The sequence below is a fragment of the Scleropages formosus genome, chromosome 23 (assembly GCF_900964775.1).
Source record: "Scleropages formosus chromosome 23, fSclFor1.1, whole genome shotgun sequence".
Taxonomy (NCBI): Eukaryota; Metazoa; Chordata; class Actinopteri; order Osteoglossiformes; family Osteoglossidae; genus Scleropages; species Scleropages formosus.
The window spans coordinates 10,061,343-10,078,100 of record NC_041828.1 but is presented as its reverse complement, the minus strand read 5'-3'; the positions used below and the strand labels follow the sequence as shown (position 1 = coordinate 10,078,100).

General features: G+C 47.6%; 2 protein-coding genes across 4 annotated transcripts; one reads left to right on the top strand and one right to left on the bottom strand.

Annotated features, from left to right (window-relative positions):
• Nucleotides 1-19: 19 nt before the first annotated feature.
• Nucleotides 20-4,462, top strand: fbxl6 (F-box and leucine-rich repeat protein 6). 3 transcript variants are annotated; one of them, XM_018750301.1, is made up of 9 exons: nt 20-562; nt 1,193-1,351; nt 1,571-1,634; nt 2,030-2,158; nt 2,271-2,378; nt 2,487-2,600; nt 2,745-2,976; nt 3,206-3,443; nt 3,870-4,462. In XM_018750301.1, the coding sequence occupies exons 1-9, from the start codon at nt 36-38 to the stop codon at nt 3,994-3,996; spliced, it is 1,698 nt and encodes a 565-aa protein (XP_018605817.1). In that variant the 5' UTR covers nt 20-35; the 3' UTR covers nt 3,997-4,462. The 3 variants fall into 3 exon arrangements, with proteins under 3 accessions (XP_018605817.1, XP_018605816.1, XP_018605815.1); XM_018750300.1 differs by having other exon boundaries at nt 2,745-3,129; nt 3,875-4,462; XM_018750299.1 differs by having other exon boundaries at nt 2,745-3,129.
• A 672-nt stretch (nt 4,463-5,134) lies between these two features.
• On the bottom strand, nt 5,135-15,403 carry eppk1 (epiplakin 1). The gene has a single exon (XM_029248502.1). It carries the CDS (start codon nt 15,401-15,403, stop codon nt 5,150-5,152), a length of 10,254 nt encoding a protein of 3,417 aa, XP_029104335.1. The 3' UTR covers nt 5,135-5,149.
• Between the last annotated feature and the right edge of the window lie 1,355 nt (nt 15,404-16,758).

The following is a 16,758-nucleotide window of genomic DNA, read 5'->3' as shown; positions in this document are numbered from 1 at the left end:
GCTGTGTGTGACGGTCATAACTCTGTCTGCATTTCATGGAGGACATCTATGACCAAGGTGTGGAGAGTTCTAATGTGCATCTCCAGCCTGGACAGTCAGACAGTAATGATCCAGACTCGCCCAGAACATCCGGAGGTGGAAGTCATGAAGCAAAGCCTCCAAAAAGAAAGCTCAGCACATTTACAGATGGCAAGAGGAAAAGAAGGGCAAAAACTGTGAGACGTTCAAGGCCAGGTTACACGATCCAAGAGGGCGAGGACATGCTCTTAATCATCTCCAACATAAACAAGTACGATAGTGTCTTTAAGACCAAGAGGAAAGTGTGTAAGAGAAGGGTAACATCCAAAGGCAAGGTGAAAGTCCCTGCTGCAAAAAGGAAAAACAAGCCTTCGAAAGATGAAATTGGAGAGGAGGCACTAAGCCATAACGCTGGACTCAAGGAGACTGGAAATGATGGAGAGCAGCTCACCGATAGCTGGGGGCAGAACCTGCCCGTGGAGCTCCTGGTCAACATTTTCCACCTTGTGGTAAATCAGGAGGGAGCTGTACCATTTCTGTGCAGGTGAAATTTCTTGTGTCAATTCTGCTTTACTTTGACCAATTAAAAGGGAAAATATCTGTACTGCATGAAATTTCATGTATGATTGTGATTTTCCCAGTGGCTTCCACCCAAACTATATGTACATTTGCAAAGAAGGGGAATCAAACCCACATCTAATCGCATAGGCAGAGCACTGAGAGACAGTAGTTGTCTATCTATCTATCTATCTATCTATCTATCATTAAAACATGGGACACATTCCTTCACTAACACACACGAAGAGTAATTTAGAGTGGCCAGTTCACCTGAAAAACATGACTTTGGACTATAGGAGGAAACTCATGAACGTGGAGAGAACAAACATCTACTTACCTCGTTGCTGTAGGCTCAGAAGAGTTTTTCTGTCCTTTATTTCTGATATAATTGTACAAGGCTAATGTCTTCTGCCACATTAATAAGATTCTTACACATACTTTACATCTACAGAATAAAGTTGGCTTTGCATTCCCTACAGTTGAGGAAGGGTATCCTTTGCTCCTTCTACACTTCATCCGTGATTTCTTTTATTGGTTATTTTAGGAATGTGAAATACCTTTGAAGGAAAATGTGTAATTATTTAATGTAGACATGTATTTTATGTACTTTCCATAGGGCAGCCAGAGTTTGCCATCTTTGGAATTTTGCAGCTTCTAATCCAATTTTATGGCGTGATGTGTCAGTTGGCTACTGCTGGATTGAACCTGGTAAGACACAGTTGCCAAAAATGGAACTGAAGATCAAGAATACTGTAAGCTGGCTAGCTCAGAACAGGTCAGTGCTACAGGTGTATTTTAAGGTAATGTAATTCTAAATTGCTGCTGGAGACACCTATCCTTTAGCAAAGCTGTATTCAGTAATTGCACAAAATACAGTGCAGCAATATAACAGGCTTAAACAGAATTAGTACATTTTTACAATATTTTCCTTATTGTGTTCAGAAATCTTATATTGTAATATTTTTGTTGATTCTTTCTGTTTTTATATCTTAAGGTTCTCTCAACTCAGGGAGTTTTCTCTCTCTCACTGGAAAAAGCATGTTAGCTATGTTGTACAGGTTAGTCAAAGTCAAAAAATATAATTTTCTTTAAAAATTAATGTTTGTTTTAGCAGGGTGGCGCGGTGGCGCAGTGGGTTGGGCCGCAGTCCTGCTCTCTGGTGGGTCTGGGGTTCGAGTCCCGCTTGGGGTGCCTTGTGGCGGACTGGCATCCCATCCTGGGTGTGTCCCCTCCCCCTCCGGCCTTACGCCCTGTGTTGCCGGGTTAGGCTCCGGTTCCCCGTGACCCCGTATGGGACAAGCGGTTCTGAAAATGTGTGTGTGTGTGTGTGTGTGTTTGTTTTAGCAGTGTTTCTTCTTGAAATAATTTGGATTGCCCATATTAATGTGAGTGTGCTTGGTTACATTTTATTTTAAAAGTCCAAATTCATCATTATTTTATCATTTTTGTACAGGTTGTATCTCAGTCCTGTCCTCATCTTACCTCCCTCAAGTTGTCATACTGTGTTGATGCAACAGAGAAGACCTTTCAGAGTCTTAATAGCTGTCCATCACTGGAGACTATCAACATACAGTACTCAGAGGTGGAAATGACAAAACTACTCTAACTAAATATCATTGCTGATATGGTAATATAATTTGCTCCAAGTGCCAGTGATAATTTAAAACTTTTTTTGGTTTAAATTTTCATTGTAGGTACACATAGAGGGCTTGGTTCTTTTCCTGGAAAAATGTGGGAACCAGATAAAGAAAATTCTGTTTACCTATGGCCCTAAGATTGACAAACTTCTTTCTGTAATTGCAGTAAGTCATGCTTCTAATTTATGGTTGGGGTTCAGGAAAAATTCTTGTGTGGCTCTCTGAGCCAAGCAGATTTGCAGACCATGTTTGCATATGTTGTTTTTTCTGTAGAGAGGATGCTGCCCAGAGCTTAAACTTTTGGAAATAAACACAAAGCTGGGAAGTGGATTTTGCCAGCTACCCATCTGCATACAGACCTTGCAGAGTGGCTGCCCTAAATTACAGGCAAGCACTGACTATTGGTTTTATTCAGTTTAAACAAAATCAACAGCCTTACAAATGCTCTTAGACCTCACAGATTACACTGGAAATTAGCAAGTATGATACAATGGGGTACAAAGTTTTATTGTATGTTTTGTGTGAATTTAGGTTTTCCGAATACTGAACATCACACCTATAATAAAAACAGTGCGCAGAACTTCAGACTGTACTCCTGGCTTTCCCCACCTGGAGGAGCTGTGTCTGGCTACTTCTGCTGTATCCTTCATGACAGACCAAAACTTAATGAGTGTGCTTCATAGCTCCCCCAAGCTGCGTGTCCTAGACCTACGTGGCTGCCCGAGAATTACTACAGCCCTTCTTGCTGCACTGCCCTGCCAAGGTAACTACAGATTTATTCTGTGCATCTTAGTTTCTTTACCTGAAAAATTGCAGATGTTAACTGCAGACAACAGTGGGGAATTCATGGGAATCGTAGCACACCTTAATCCCAGACCTCTCGGCTGCACAAATACACCTACAGGATTTCTTAAAGGTGACATTAAATAGAATGTGGCACCATCACCAGTGACATGGAAGAAAGGTTGAGCCTGAGCCTTCTGTCTGTGCAGATCTGGAGTGTCTCTACTGGGGACTTTACCTCAGCAGCAGTATGGTGTCTTCCAAGAAAGGCCTTTATCTGCTCACAGAGAAGTGGAGCGACACTCTGAGGGAGCTGGACCTCACCAGCCAGCCTTTCTCTGAGGAAGATCTAGAGATTGCTATGGGTAATTTGACATGTAGCAAAGGAGCTGATCTACTCCAGTCTCTTAATCTTAGCTCAACCAAGGTCAACACTAATACTGTAAGGTAAGTGATATGCTTTTTTGGATGGTTAAAGATTGTAGAACTCTACAAAAAATGCCAAGAGACTGAATTGCTTCCAGGGGGTGTGGTGGCACAGCAGGCTTGACCGGAACCTGCTCTCTGGTGGGTCTGGGGTTCGAGTCCTGCTTGGGCTGCCTTGTGACGGACTGGCGTCCCGTCCTGGGTGTGTCCCCTCCCCCTCCATCCTTACGCCCTGTGCTGCGGGATAGGCTCTGGCTTGCCGCGACCCCGCTTGAGACAAGTGGTTTCAGCCAGTGTGTGTGTGAGTGAGAGAATTGCTTCACTCTAGAAACTAATGCATACCTATTTCTTGCTTTTACATATGTTTAATAATACACTGAAGTGTATTACACTAAATGTATTTAATGTACTAAATATTGTATAAAAAATGTGTTTTGTTCTGTTTAGGGCAGTTATAACCCAGTGTTCGAAGCTCAGCTACCTAAATCTGTCATCTTGCCGTTGTCTTCCAAGAGGTCTGAAGAGAGTTTATCGTTGTCCAGAGGACATTAACCAACTACTGGATAAATTGTGAAACCTATGGCAGGACAACCTTGAAAGTCATATTCATTCATTCAAACTATGAAAAATAAGTAAATTAATTCTATTCTCATTTTAACTGTATTGGGTATGAAACCAATTATCGATAGTCTATCATTGAAACCCATGTTTTCCAGCAAGAATGTTTATATTTTTTTTTACAGGAGAACGGTTTTAATTTTATTTTATACTTTTTATTCCAGTTTCAAAATTTGATACTGGTTGAATTTGTTTGGATCTTAGTTTAACAGATGACGTGTACATTCCGTGTTAATGTTCTTAGAAGTACAGCATTTTGTTGCCAAATTATATCAATATGTAATAAAGTGCAACAATACAGCCAAAACTCTGTGTATTCTAATTGCCATTAAACAATCTTCTTGCAACCAAAATTTCTTGGTAGCAATATTCATAAATTGTTGGCAAAAACCTAATAATAAATAAATTTTTACTGAAAGGGGATTGCATAGTTACATTTATATATAGTATAAGAAAAATGATTAAAAAGTAAATCCATGTACTCTAATTGTACTGTCTCCATATAATTAAATATATATTTATATTTATTCATTTAGCTGATATGTTGTATTAAACAATTATAAACTACACCTACATGTAGCCTGTAGTCGTTGAGGTTTTATGGCTAGCAAACATCATTTTCAAATAAACACGAGTACAACCAACATAAGCCACAAGTATAACATGGCATTAGTTCAATTAAAATCAAATCATGCTTTGTGTAAAAAGAAAAAAAAGAATGAAGAGAACAGTTAACAGTGAAGTGAACATACACTTTAAAACGTGAGAAACAGGAGAAATTGAGGCACGTATTTGTTTCTCCCACTTACTGTATTCCACTGCATCACAAAACTACTAATATCAAAAAACGGTACATATAAAAAAGAGAATTTGTATGAAAAATAAAATGTAAAAGTATTTTCATAGCATTTTTTTTAATATTCTGAGAATACCAATGTCAAAACCTAGTTTTTTTCCAGTATGAGTTACAGCACAAACATGCATATTTTCAAATAGAAATAGTACTCCAAAAAAAGTCTCAATCAAAAAAAGTCTACATAAAAGAAGAATGTAGCAGACAACTTAGGAAGACGACTGCTTTTACAAATATTTGAAACAAAAAATTGATATCATTTTTTTAAAAGAAGTAAGGAATTACCAGTACATTCATCTTTCACACATCTCTCCAGCAACTGCAAGTACGTGAGGTTCTCCTGAGTGTTGGGGTCAAAGAAGCCCTTGGTGTCGTCGTCCGGGTCGGACAGAATTTGGTTCATTTCCGCGTCAAAATATCCCCGCTGGTACGCCACTTCCACAGGCACTCGGTGGCTGTGCACTGGGTCGATGATGCCTCCGGTGGCAATCTGCGCCTCCAGGAGGCGAATGCCGTGATCCTTGACTATCAGGTCCTTCTTCAAGGCCTGGAACAGGGAAATGGTGCCCCCCGTGTAGGGGTCCGTGTAGCCTGTGACTGCCTTCTCTGCGGAAAGCAGTTTGCTTTTCAGCTCCGAGCCCACCACGCCCGCAGCTACCGCCTCGTCTACAGAGAGCTTCCTGTTGTTGACGGGGTCGATCAGAAACCCTGTAGCGGCTTGGGCTTCGAGTAGCACCAGGGTCGTTCCGGGAGTGAGGAGGCCTTTGGACTTTGCGTCGTAGATGCTCATGGTCTGACCGGTGGACTGAACAAACACACCAGCTATGCTGTTTGTCCCTTGCAGGTACTTGCGCACCGAATCCATTTGACTGACATCGTCAGCTGTGATCTTTCCGGCGCTCAGCTCATCGTACAGCTGCTTGTCGATGATTTTTGAATCGAAAAGGTCGGCGGCAGTGACCGCCCTTCTTAAACCCTTGAATTGTGAGACCTTGGTGCTGTCTGTAAGCGTTGTAGTAGTTGTGGTGGAGTGCGTTTCTTTTTGCTCCGTCTTTGACTTTGCACCACAGCCTGTCTCCTGCTCAATTATTGTCAGTAGGATTTCCAGGAAGCGCTCACTCGTGATGACCCCAGATTTGGACTGCTGCACGAGTTCCCTCCTTTTCTCTTCACTTACGTACTTGGAGTAGAGGAGATCCCAAAGGGACACGACTTTTCCTCGAAACGAACCCCCGGCTTCAGTGGTTGTGGTCGATTTCAGAATGGCCTTCGTCTGCTCGTCAACGAAGAAGTAGTACTCTCCTTTCTTGACGACGACAAGCAAGCTAAGGCCAGTAACCGGATCTCTCACGCATCTCTCCAGCAACTGCAAGTACGTGAGGTTCTCCTGAGTGTTGGGGTCAAAGAAGCCCTTGGTGTCGTCGTCCGGGTCGGACAGAATTTGGTTCATTTCCGCGTCAAAATATCCCCGCTGGTACGCCACTTCCACAGGCACTCGGTGGCTGTGCACTGGGTCGATGATGCCTCCGGTGGCAATCTGCGCCTCCAGGAGGCGAATGCCGTGGTCCTTGACTATCAGTTCCTTCTTCAAGGCCTGGAACAGGGAAATGGTGCCCCCCGTGTAGGGGTCCGTGTAGCCTGTGACTGCCTTCTCTGCGGAAAGCAGTTTGCTTTTCAGCTCCGAGGCCACCACGCCCGCAGCTACCGCCTCGTCTACAGAGAGCTTCCTGTTGTTGACGGGGTCGATCAGAAACCCCGTAGCGGCTTGGGCTTCGAGTAGCACCAGGGTCGTTCCGGGAGTGAGGAGGCCTTTGGACTTTGCGTCGTAGATGCTCATGGTCTGACCGGTGGACTGAGCAAACACACCAGCTATGCTGTTTGTCCCTTGCAGGTACTTGCGCACCGAATCCATTTCACTGACATCGTCAGCTGTGATCTTTCCGGCGCTCAGCTCATCGTACAGCTGCTTGTCGATGATTTTTGAATCGAAAAGGTCGGCGGCAGTGACCGCCCTTCTTAAACCCTTGAATTGTGAGACCTTGGTGCTGTCTGTAAGTGTTGTAGTAGTTGTGATAGTAGTGGTGGTGGAGTGCGTTTCTTTTTGCTCCGTCTTTGACTTTGCACCACAGCCTGTCTCCTGCTCAATTATTGTCAGTAGGATTTCCAGGAAGCGCTCACTCGTGATGACCCCAGATTTGGACTGCTGCACGAGTTCCCTCCTTTTCTCTTCACTTACGTACTTGGAGTAGAGGAGATCCCAAAGGGACACGACTTTTCCTCGAAACGAACCCCCGGCTTCAGTGGTTGTGGTCGATTTCAGAATGGCCTTCGTCTGCTCGTCAACGAAGAAGTAGTACTCTCCTTTCTTGACGACGACAAGCAAGCTAAGGCCAGTAACCGGATCTCTCACGCATCTCTCCAGCAACTGCAAGTACGTGAGGTTCTCCTGAGTGTTGGGGTCAAAGAAGCCCTTGGTGTCGTCGTCCGGGTCGGACAGAATTTGGTTCATTTCCGCGTCAAAATATCCCCGCTGGTACGCCACTTCCACAGGCACTCGGTGGCTGTGCACTGGGTCGATGATGCCTCCGGTGGCAATCTGCGCCTCCAGGAGGCGAATGCCGTGGTCCTTGACTATCAGGTCCTTCTTCAAGGCCTGGAACAGGGAAATGGTGCCCCCCGTGTAGGGGTCCGTGTAGCCTGTGACTGCCTTCTCTGCGGAAAGCAGTTTGCTTTTCAGCTCCGAGCCCACCACGCCCGCAGCTACCGCCTCGTCTACAGAGAGCTTCCTGTTGTTGACGGGGTCGATCAGAAACCCCGTAGCGGCTTGGGCTTCGAGTAGCACCAGGGTCGTTCCGGGAGTGAGGAGGCCTTTGGACTTTGCGTCGTAGATGCTCATGGTCTGACCGGTGGACTGAACAAACACACCAGCTATGCTGTTTGTCCCTTGCAGGTACTTGCGCACCGAATCCATTTCACTGACATCGTCAGCTGTGATCTTTCCGGCGCTCAGCTCATCGTACAGCTGCTTGTCGATGATTTTTGAATCGAAAAGGTCGGCGGCAGTGACCGCCCTTCTTAAACCCTTGAATTGTGAGACCTTGGTGCTGTCTGTAAGCGTTGTAGTAGTTGTGATAGTAGTGGTGGTGGAGTGCGTTTCTTTTTGCTCCGTCTTTGACTTTGCACCACAGCCTGTCTCCTGCTCAATTATTGTCAGTAGGATTTCCAGGAAGCGCTCACTCGTGATGACCCCAGATTTGGACTGCTGCACGAGTTCCCTCCTTTTCTCTTCACTTACGTACTTGGAGTAGAGGAGATCCCAAAGGGACACGACTTTTCCTCGAAACGAACCCCCGGCTTCAGTGGTTGTGGTCGATTTCAGAATGGCCTTCGTCTGCTCGTCAACGAAGAAGTAGTACTCTCCTTTCTTGACGACGACAAGCAAGCTAAGGCCAGTAGCCGGATCTCTCACGCATCTCTCCAGCAACTGCAAGTACGTGAGGTTCTCCTGAGTGTTGGGGTCAAAGAAGCCCTTGGTGTCGTCGTCCGGGTCGGACAGAATTTGGTTCATTTCCGCGTCAAAATATCCCCGCTGGTACGCCACTTCCACAGGCACTCGGTGGCTGTGCACTGGGTCGATGATGCCTCCGGTGGCAATCTGCGCCTCCAGGAGGCGAATGCCGTGGTCCTTGACTATCAGGTCCTTCTTCAAGGCCTGGAACAGGGAAATGGTGCCCCCCGTGTAGGGGTCCGTGTAGCCTGTGACTGCCTTCTCTGCGGAAAGCAGTTTGCTTTTCAGCTCCGAGGCCACCACGCCCGCAGCTACCGCCTCGTCTACAGAGAGCTTCCTGTTGTTGACGGGGTCGATCAGAAACCCCGTAGCGGCTTGGGCTTCCAGTAGCACCAGGGTCGTTCCGGGAGTGAGGAGGCCTTTGGACTTTGCGTCGTAGATGCTCATGGTCTGACCGGTGGACTGAACAAACACACCAGCTATGCTGTTTGTCCCTTGCAGGTACTTGCGCACCGAATCCATTTGACTGACATCGTCAGCTGTGATCTTTCCGGCGCTCAGCTCATCGTACAGCTGCTTGTCGATGATTTTTGAATCGAAAAGGTCGGCGGCAGTGACCGCCCTTCTTAAACCCTTGAATTGTGAGACCTTGGTGCTGTCTGTAAGTGTTGTAGTAGTTGTGATAGTAGTGGTGGTGGAGTGCGTTTCTTTTTGCTCCGTCTTTGACTTTGCACCACAGCCTGTCTCCTGCTCAATTATTGTCAGTAGGATTTCCAGGAAGCGCTCACTCGTGATGACCCCAGATTTGGACTGCTGCACGAGTTCCCTCCTTTTCTCTTCACTTACGTACTTGGAGTAGAGGAGATCCCAAAGGGACACGACTTTTCCTCGAAACGAACCCCCGGCTTCAGTGGTTGTGGTCGATTTCAGAATGGCCTTCGTCTGTTCGTCAACGAAGAAGTAGTACTCTCCTTTCTTGACGACGACAAGCAAGCTAAGGCCAGTAGCCGGATCTCTCACGCATCTCTCCAGCAACTGCAAGTACGTGAGGTTCTCCTGAGTGTTGGGGTCAAAGAAGCCCTTGGTGTCGTCGTCCGGGTCGGACAGAATTTGGTTCATTTCCGCGTCAAAATATCCCCGCTGGTACGCCACTTCCACAGGCACTCGGTGGCTGTGCACTGGGTCGATGATGCCTCCGGTGGCAATCTGCGCCTCCAGGAGGCGAATGCCGTGGTCCTTGACTATCAGGTCCTTCTTCAAGGCCTGGAACAGGGAAATGGTGCCCCCCGTGTAGGGGTCCGTGTAGCCTGTGACTGCCTTCTCTGCGGAAAGCAGTTTGCTTTTCAGCTCCGAGCCCACCACGCCCGCAGCTACCGCCTCGTCTACAGAGAGCTTCCTGTTGTTGATGGGGTCGATCAGAAACCCCGTAGCGGCTTGGGCTTCGAGTAGCACCAGGGTCGTTCCGGGAGTGAGGAGGCCTTTGGACTTTGCGCCGTAGATGCTCATGGTCTGACCGGTGGACTGAACAAACACACCAGCTATGCTGTTTGTCCCTTGCAGGTACTTGCGCACCGAATCCATTTCACTGACATCGTCAGCTGTGATCTTTCCGGCGCTCAGCTCATCGTACAGCTGCTTGTCGATGATTTTTGAATCGAAAAGGTCGGCGGCAGTGACCGCCCTTCTTAAACCCTTGAATTGTGAGACCTTGGTGCTGTCTGTAAGTGTTGTAGTAGTTGTGATAGTAGTGGTGGTGGAGTGCGTTTCTTTTTGCTCCGTCTTTGACTTTGCACCACAGCCTGTCTCCTGCTCAATTATTGTCAGTAGGATTTCCAGGAAGCGCTCACTCGTGATGACCCCAGATTTGGACTGCTGCACGAGTTCCCTCCTTTTCTCTTCACTTACGTACTTGGAGTAGAGGAGATCCCAAAGGGACACGACTTTTCCTCGAAACGAACCCCCGGCTTCAGTGGTTGTGGTCGATTTCAGAATGGCCTTCGTCTGTTCGTCAACGAAGAAGTAGTACTCTCCTTTCTTGACGACGACAAGCAAGCTAAGGCCAGTAGCCGGATCGCTCACGCATCTCTCCAGCAACTGCAAGTACGTGAGGTTCTCCTGAGTGTTGGGGTCAAAGAAGCCCTTGGTGTCGTCGTCCGGGTCGGACAGAATTTGGTTCATTTCCGCGTCAAAATATCCCCGCTGGTACGCCACTTCCACAGGCACTCGGTGGCTGTGCACTGGGTCGATGATGCCTCCGGTGGCAATCTGCGCCTCCAGGAGGCGAATGCCGTGGTCCTTGACTATCAGGTCCTTCTTCAAGGCCTGGAACAGGGAAATGGTGCCCCCCGTGTAGGGGTCCGTGTAGCCTGTGACTGCCTTCTCTGCGGAAAGCAGTTTGCTTTTCAGCTCCGAGGCCACCACGCCCGCAGCTACCGCCTCGTCTACAGAGAGCTTCCTGTTGTTGACGGGGTCGATCAGAAACCCCGTAGCGGCTTGGGCTTCGAGTAGCACCAGGGTCGTTCCGGGAGTGAGGAGGCCTTTGGACTTTGCGTCGTAGATGCTCATGGTCTGACCGGTGGACTGAACAAACACACCAGCTATGCTGTTTGTCCCTTGCAGGTACTTGCGCACCGAATCCATTTCACTGACATCGTCAGCTGTGATCTTTCCGGCGCTCAGCTCATCGTACAGCTGCTTGTCGATGATTTTTGAATCGAAAAGGTCGGCGGCAGTGACCGCCCTTCTTAAACCCTTGAATTGTGAGACCTTGGTGCTGTCTGTAAGTGTTGTAGTAGTTGTGATAGTAGTGGTGGTGGAGTGCGTTTCTTTTTGCTCCGTCTTTGACTTTGCACCACAGCCTGTCTCCTGCTCAATTATTGTCAGTAGGATTTCCAGGAAGCGCTCACTCGTGATGACCCCAGATTTGGACTGCTGCACGAGTTCCCTCCTTTTCTCTTCACTTACGTACTTGGAGTAGAGGAGATCCCAAAGGGACACGACTTTTCCTCGAAACGAACCCCCGGCTTCAGTGGTTGTGGTCGATTTCAGAATGGCCTTCGTCTGCTCGTCAACGAAGAAGTAGTACTCTCCTTTCTTGACGACGACAAGCAAGCTAAGGCCAGTAGCCGGATCTCTCACGCATCTCTCCAGCAACTGCAAGTACGTGAGGTTCTCCTGAGTGTTGGGGTCAAAGAAGCCCTTGGTGTCGTCGTCCGGGTCGGACAGAATTTGGTTCATTTCCGCGTCAAAATATCCCCGCTGGTACGCCACTTCCACAGGCACTCGGTGGCTGTGCACTGGGTCGATGATGCCTCCGGTGGCAATCTGCGCCTCCAGGAGGCGAATGCCGTGGTCCTTGACTATCAGGTCCTTCTTCAAGGCCTGGAACAGGGAAATGGTGCCCCCCGTGTAGGGGTCCGTGTAGCCTGTGACTGCCTTCTCTGCGGAAAGCAGTTTGCTTTTCAGCTCCGAGGCCACCACGCCCGCAGCTACCGCCTCGTCTACAGAGAGCTTCCTGTTGTTGACGGGGTCGATCAGAAACCCCGTAGCGGCTTGGGCTTCCAGTAGCACCAGGGTCGTTCCGGGAGTGAGGAGGCCTTTGGACTTTGCGTCGTAGATGCTCATGGTCTGACCGGTGGACTGAACAAACACACCAGCTATGCTGTTTGTCCCTTGCAGGTACTTGCGCACCGAATCCATTTGACTGACATCGTCAGCTGTGATCTTTCCGGCGCTCAGCTCATCGTACAGCTGCTTGTCGATGATTTTTGAATCGAAAAGGTCGGCGGCAGTGACCGCCCTTCTTAAACCCTTGAATTGTGAGACCTTGGTGCTGTCTGTAAGTGTTGTAGTAGTTGTGATAGTAGTGGTGGTGGAGTGCGTTTCTTTTTGCTCCGTCTTTGACTTTGCACCACAGCCTGTCTCCTGCTCAATTATTGTCAGTAGGATTTCCAGGAAGCGCTCACTCGTGATGACCCCAGATTTGGACTGCTGCACGAGTTCCCTCCTTTTCTCTTCACTTACGTACTTGGAGTAGAGGAGATCCCAAAGGGACACGACTTTTCCTCGAAACGAACCCCCGGCTTCAGTGGTTGTGGTCGATTTCAGAATGGCCTTCGTCTGTTCGTCAACGAAGAAGTAGTACTCTCCTTTCTTGACGACGACAAGCAAGCTAAGGCCAGTAGCCGGATCTCTCACGCATCTCTCCAGCAACTGCAAGTACGTGAGGTTCTCCTGAGTGTTGGGGTCAAAGAAGCCCTTGGTGTCGTCGTCCGGGTCGGACAGAATTTGGTTCATTTCCGCGTCAAAATATCCCCGCTGGTACGCCACTTCCACAGGCACTCGGTGGCTGTGCACTGGGTCGATGATGCCTCCGGTGGCAATCTGCGCCTCCAGGAGGCGAATGCCGTGGTCCTTGACTATCAGGTCCTTCTTCAAGGCCTGGAACAGGGAAATGGTGCCCCCCGTGTAGGGGTCCGTGTAGCCTGTGACTGCCTTCTCTGCGGAAAGCAGTTTGCTTTTCAGCTCCGAGCCCACCACGCCCGCAGCTACCGCCTCGTCTACAGAGAGCTTCCTGTTGTTGATGGGGTCGATCAGAAACCCCGTAGCGGCTTGGGCTTCGAGTAGCACCAGGGTCGTTCCGGGAGTGAGGAGGCCTTTGGACTTTGCGCCGTAGATGCTCATGGTCTGACCGGTGGACTGAACAAACACACCAGCTATGCTGTTTGTCCCTTGCAGGTACTTGCGCACCGAATCCATTTCACTGACATCGTCAGCTGTGATCTTTCCGGCGCTCAGCTCATCGTACAGCTGCTTGTCGATGATTTTTGAATCGAAAAGGTCGGCGGCAGTGACCGCCCTTCTTAAACCCTTGAATTGTGAGACCTTGGTGCTGTCTGTAAGTGTTGTAGTAGTTGTGATAGTAGTGGTGGTGGAGTGCGTTTCTTTTTGCTCCGTCTTTGACTTTGCACCACAGCCTGTCTCCTGCTCAATTATTGTCAGTAGGATTTCCAGGAAGCGCTCACTCGTGATGACCCCAGATTTGGACTGCTGCACGAGTTCCCTCCTTTTCTCTTCACTTACGTACTTGGAGTAGAGGAGATCCCAAAGGGACACGACTTTTCCTCGAAACGAACCCCCGGCTTCAGTGGTTGTGGTCGATTTCAGAATGGCCTTCGTCTGTTCGTCAACGAAGAAGTAGTACTCTCCTTTCTTGACGACGACAAGCAAGCTAAGGCCAGTAGCCGGATCTCTCACGCATCTCTCCAGCAACCGCAAGTACGTGAGGTTCTCCTGAGTGTTGGGGTCAAAGAAGCCCTTGGTGTCGTCGTCCGGGTCGGACAGAATTTGGTTCATTTCCGCGTCAAAATATCCCCGCTGGTACGCCACTTCCACAGGCACTCGGTGGCTGTGCACTGGGTCGATGATGCCTCCGGTGGCAATCTGCGCCTCCAGGAGGCGAATGCCGTGGTCCTTGACTATCAGGTCCTTCTTCAAGGCCTGGAACAGGGAAATGGTGCCCCCCGTGTAGGGGTCCGTGTAGCCTGTGACTGCCTTCTCTGCGGAAAGCAGTTTGCTTTTCAGCTCCGAGGCCACCACGCCCGCAGCTACCGCCTCGTCTACAGAGAGCTTCCTGTTGTTGACGGGGTCGATCAGAAACCCCGTAGCGGCTTGGGCTTCCAGTAGCACCAGGGTCGTTCCGGGAGTGAGGAGGCCTTTGGACTTTGCGTCGTAGATGCTCATGGTCTGACCGGTGGACTGAACAAACACACCAGCTATGCTGTTTGTCCCTTGCAGGTACTTGCGCACCGAATCCATTTGACTGACATCGTCAGCTGTGATCTTTCCGGCGCTCAGCTCATCGTACAGCTGCTTGTCGATGATTTTTGAATCGAAAAGGTCGGCGGCAGTGACCGCCCTTCTTAAACCCTTGAATTGTGAGACCTTGGTGCTGTCTGTAAGTGTTGTAGTAGTTGTGATAGTAGTGGTGGTGGAGTGCGTTTCTTTTTGCTCCGTCTTTGACTTTGCACCACAGCCTGTCTCCTGCTCAATTATTGTCAGTAGGATTTCCAGGAAGCGCTCACTCGTGATGACCCCAGATTTGGACTGCTGCACGAGTTCCCTCCTTTTCTCTTCACTTACGTACTTGGAGTAGAGGAGATCCCAAAGGGACACGACTTTTCCTCGAAACGAACCCCCGGCTTCAGTGGTTGTGGTCGATTTCAGAATGGCCTTCGTCTGTTCGTCAACGAAGAAGTAGTACTCTCCTTTCTTGACGACGACAAGCAAGCTAAGGCCAGTAGCCGGATCGCTCACGCATCTCTCCAGCAACTGCAAGTACGTGAGGTTCTCCTGAGTGTTGGGGTCAAAGAAGCCCTTGGTGTCGTCGTCCGGGTCGGACAGAATTTGGTTCATTTCCGCGTCAAAATATCCCCGCTGGTACGCCACTTCCACAGGCACTCGGTGGCTGTGCACTGGGTCGATGATGCCTCCGGTGGCAATCTGCGCCTCCAGGAGGCGAATGCCGTGGTCCTTGACTATCAGGTCCTTCTTCAAGGCCTGGAACAGGGAAATGGTGCCCCCCGTGTAGGGGTCCGTGTAGCCTGTGACTGCCTTCTCTGCGGAAAGCAGTTTGCTTTTCAGCTCCGAGCCCACCACGCCCGCAGCTACCGCCTCGTCTACAGAGAGCTTCCTGTTGTTGATGGGGTCGATCAGAAACCCCGTAGCGGCTTGGGCTTCGAGTAGCACCAGGGTCGTTCCGGGAGTGAGGAGGCCTTTGGACTTTGCGCCGTAGATGCTCATGGTCTGACCGGTGGACTGAACAAACACACCAGCTATGCTGTTTGTCCCTTGCAGGTACTTGCGCACCGAATCCATTTCACTGACATCGTCAGCTGTGATCTTTCCGGCGCTCAGTTCTTCGTATAATGTCTTGTCAATTATTTTTGAAGCGTAAAGATCTTCAGCACTGACTCCCCTTCTGATCCCTTTGAATGGTAACATTCTTTCAATTTCTTTGGGTTGAAGATCCTGTCTGTTTTTTTTCTTTTTTTCCATGTTTATTGACAGTTCTGTGCTGTGATACTTCTGCAAAAAAATGCAAATTAATTTTTATTTTTCTTTTTTCATGCTATATTTTGATAACTTCTACTGTTTTCACCCTTTAAAATTGAGTCTTTGCATTTTTTATTTGATGTGATGATTTCAATCATTGAGGTTGTTGTTGTTCGTTCCCTTTTTTTAAGTTTATTCAGTGAATTTGTTATCACTTACAGAAACCCACTTAGTACGTATGTCTTAAAGTGGAATTTAAAAATATTTTACTTCATTTTAAAGCTTTATTTTTTCACTTTGACGTTGCATTTTAATCCGTAACTTTTTAACACATTTACATGATTAGCAGCATGTTCTGAGCTATATCTACTTTCATCTAATTTTTTACTTTATTCGAAATCTTGTTCTTTCTACTCTGTCAGCTGGACTGTCCTGAAAGGACAGAGTCACAGAAAAAAAATATCATCTCTGATTTTTTTGAAAAAATCTATATGATGTCCACTACACTGATCTTACTGTGGAACTAAGAGCTGAGTTTGAGAGACAAGAAGACACACTATTACATTCCTGACATATCTGGCAACCCATAATATACATGCTTCTTCCAGGTTTTGGACAAGGGTGCAATTTTTAGTTTGTTTTTGTGTAAGTCATACGATGAAGTATTTATTTTTGATTGGTTGTGGAAATTATTCATTAAATACTTTTATCTTTTCTGTGAAATCTTTAAAAGTAAATATTAAAAGAATTGAAGCATAACCATTATGTTCTAAAGCCATAAGCACATTAAAAGAACAATTACAACTTTTATGAGAATAGGTGTTCAGTGGAAGTGTTTCAACAGCAAGGTAATCCAAGTGTCCTTCTTCATTCTTTATGGATGTTTATCAACCTGAAGGCTAGCAGTCTTTTCAGCTGATAGATAATTAGATCAATGAAGTTTAATTCTAAAATGACATAATCTGTTTCATCTCATCTCATCTCATGGTGTTTGGAAGTTCCCAAAGCCTGCCCAGCAGCATCAGATGATAAACATTTGTCAAAACAGGCATGACAAGACTCCACCTTTATGTGTGGGGGTGTCAAGTTTCTCTCAAAATTTTGTATTAAATGTCTACTAGGCATTACTCTTTCATGTTGTGCATGTTTAATCCCTGAGTCACAATTATAAAAATCTCAAAGCCTACGTTTTTACTTAGACAGGAACCAATCCTTTAACAGTGAGTATTTTTTATAAAGACCATATTTAAAGCAAATTTCATTTAATCATTTCATGAATAAGTATTCAGTATTGAATCTGGGAA

Bases quoted from the DNA above. Each gene is read 5' to 3' on its own strand.
- eppk1 (XM_029248502.1), bottom strand. From the start codon at position 15,403: ATGTTACCATTCAAAGGGATCAGAAGGGGAGTCAGTGCTGAAGATCTT.
- fbxl6 (XM_018750299.1), top strand. From the start codon at position 36: ATGGAGGACATCTATGACCAAGGTGTGGAGAGTTCTAATGTGCATCTC. The intron at 2,379-2,486 runs GTAAGTCATGCT...TTTTTTCTGTAG, and splicing joins AACTTCTTTCTGTAATTGCA to AGAGGATGCTGCCCAGAGCT. The intron at 3,444-3,869 runs GTAAGTGATATG...TGTTCTGTTTAG, and splicing joins GTCAACACTAATACTGTAAG to GGCAGTTATAACCCAGTGTT.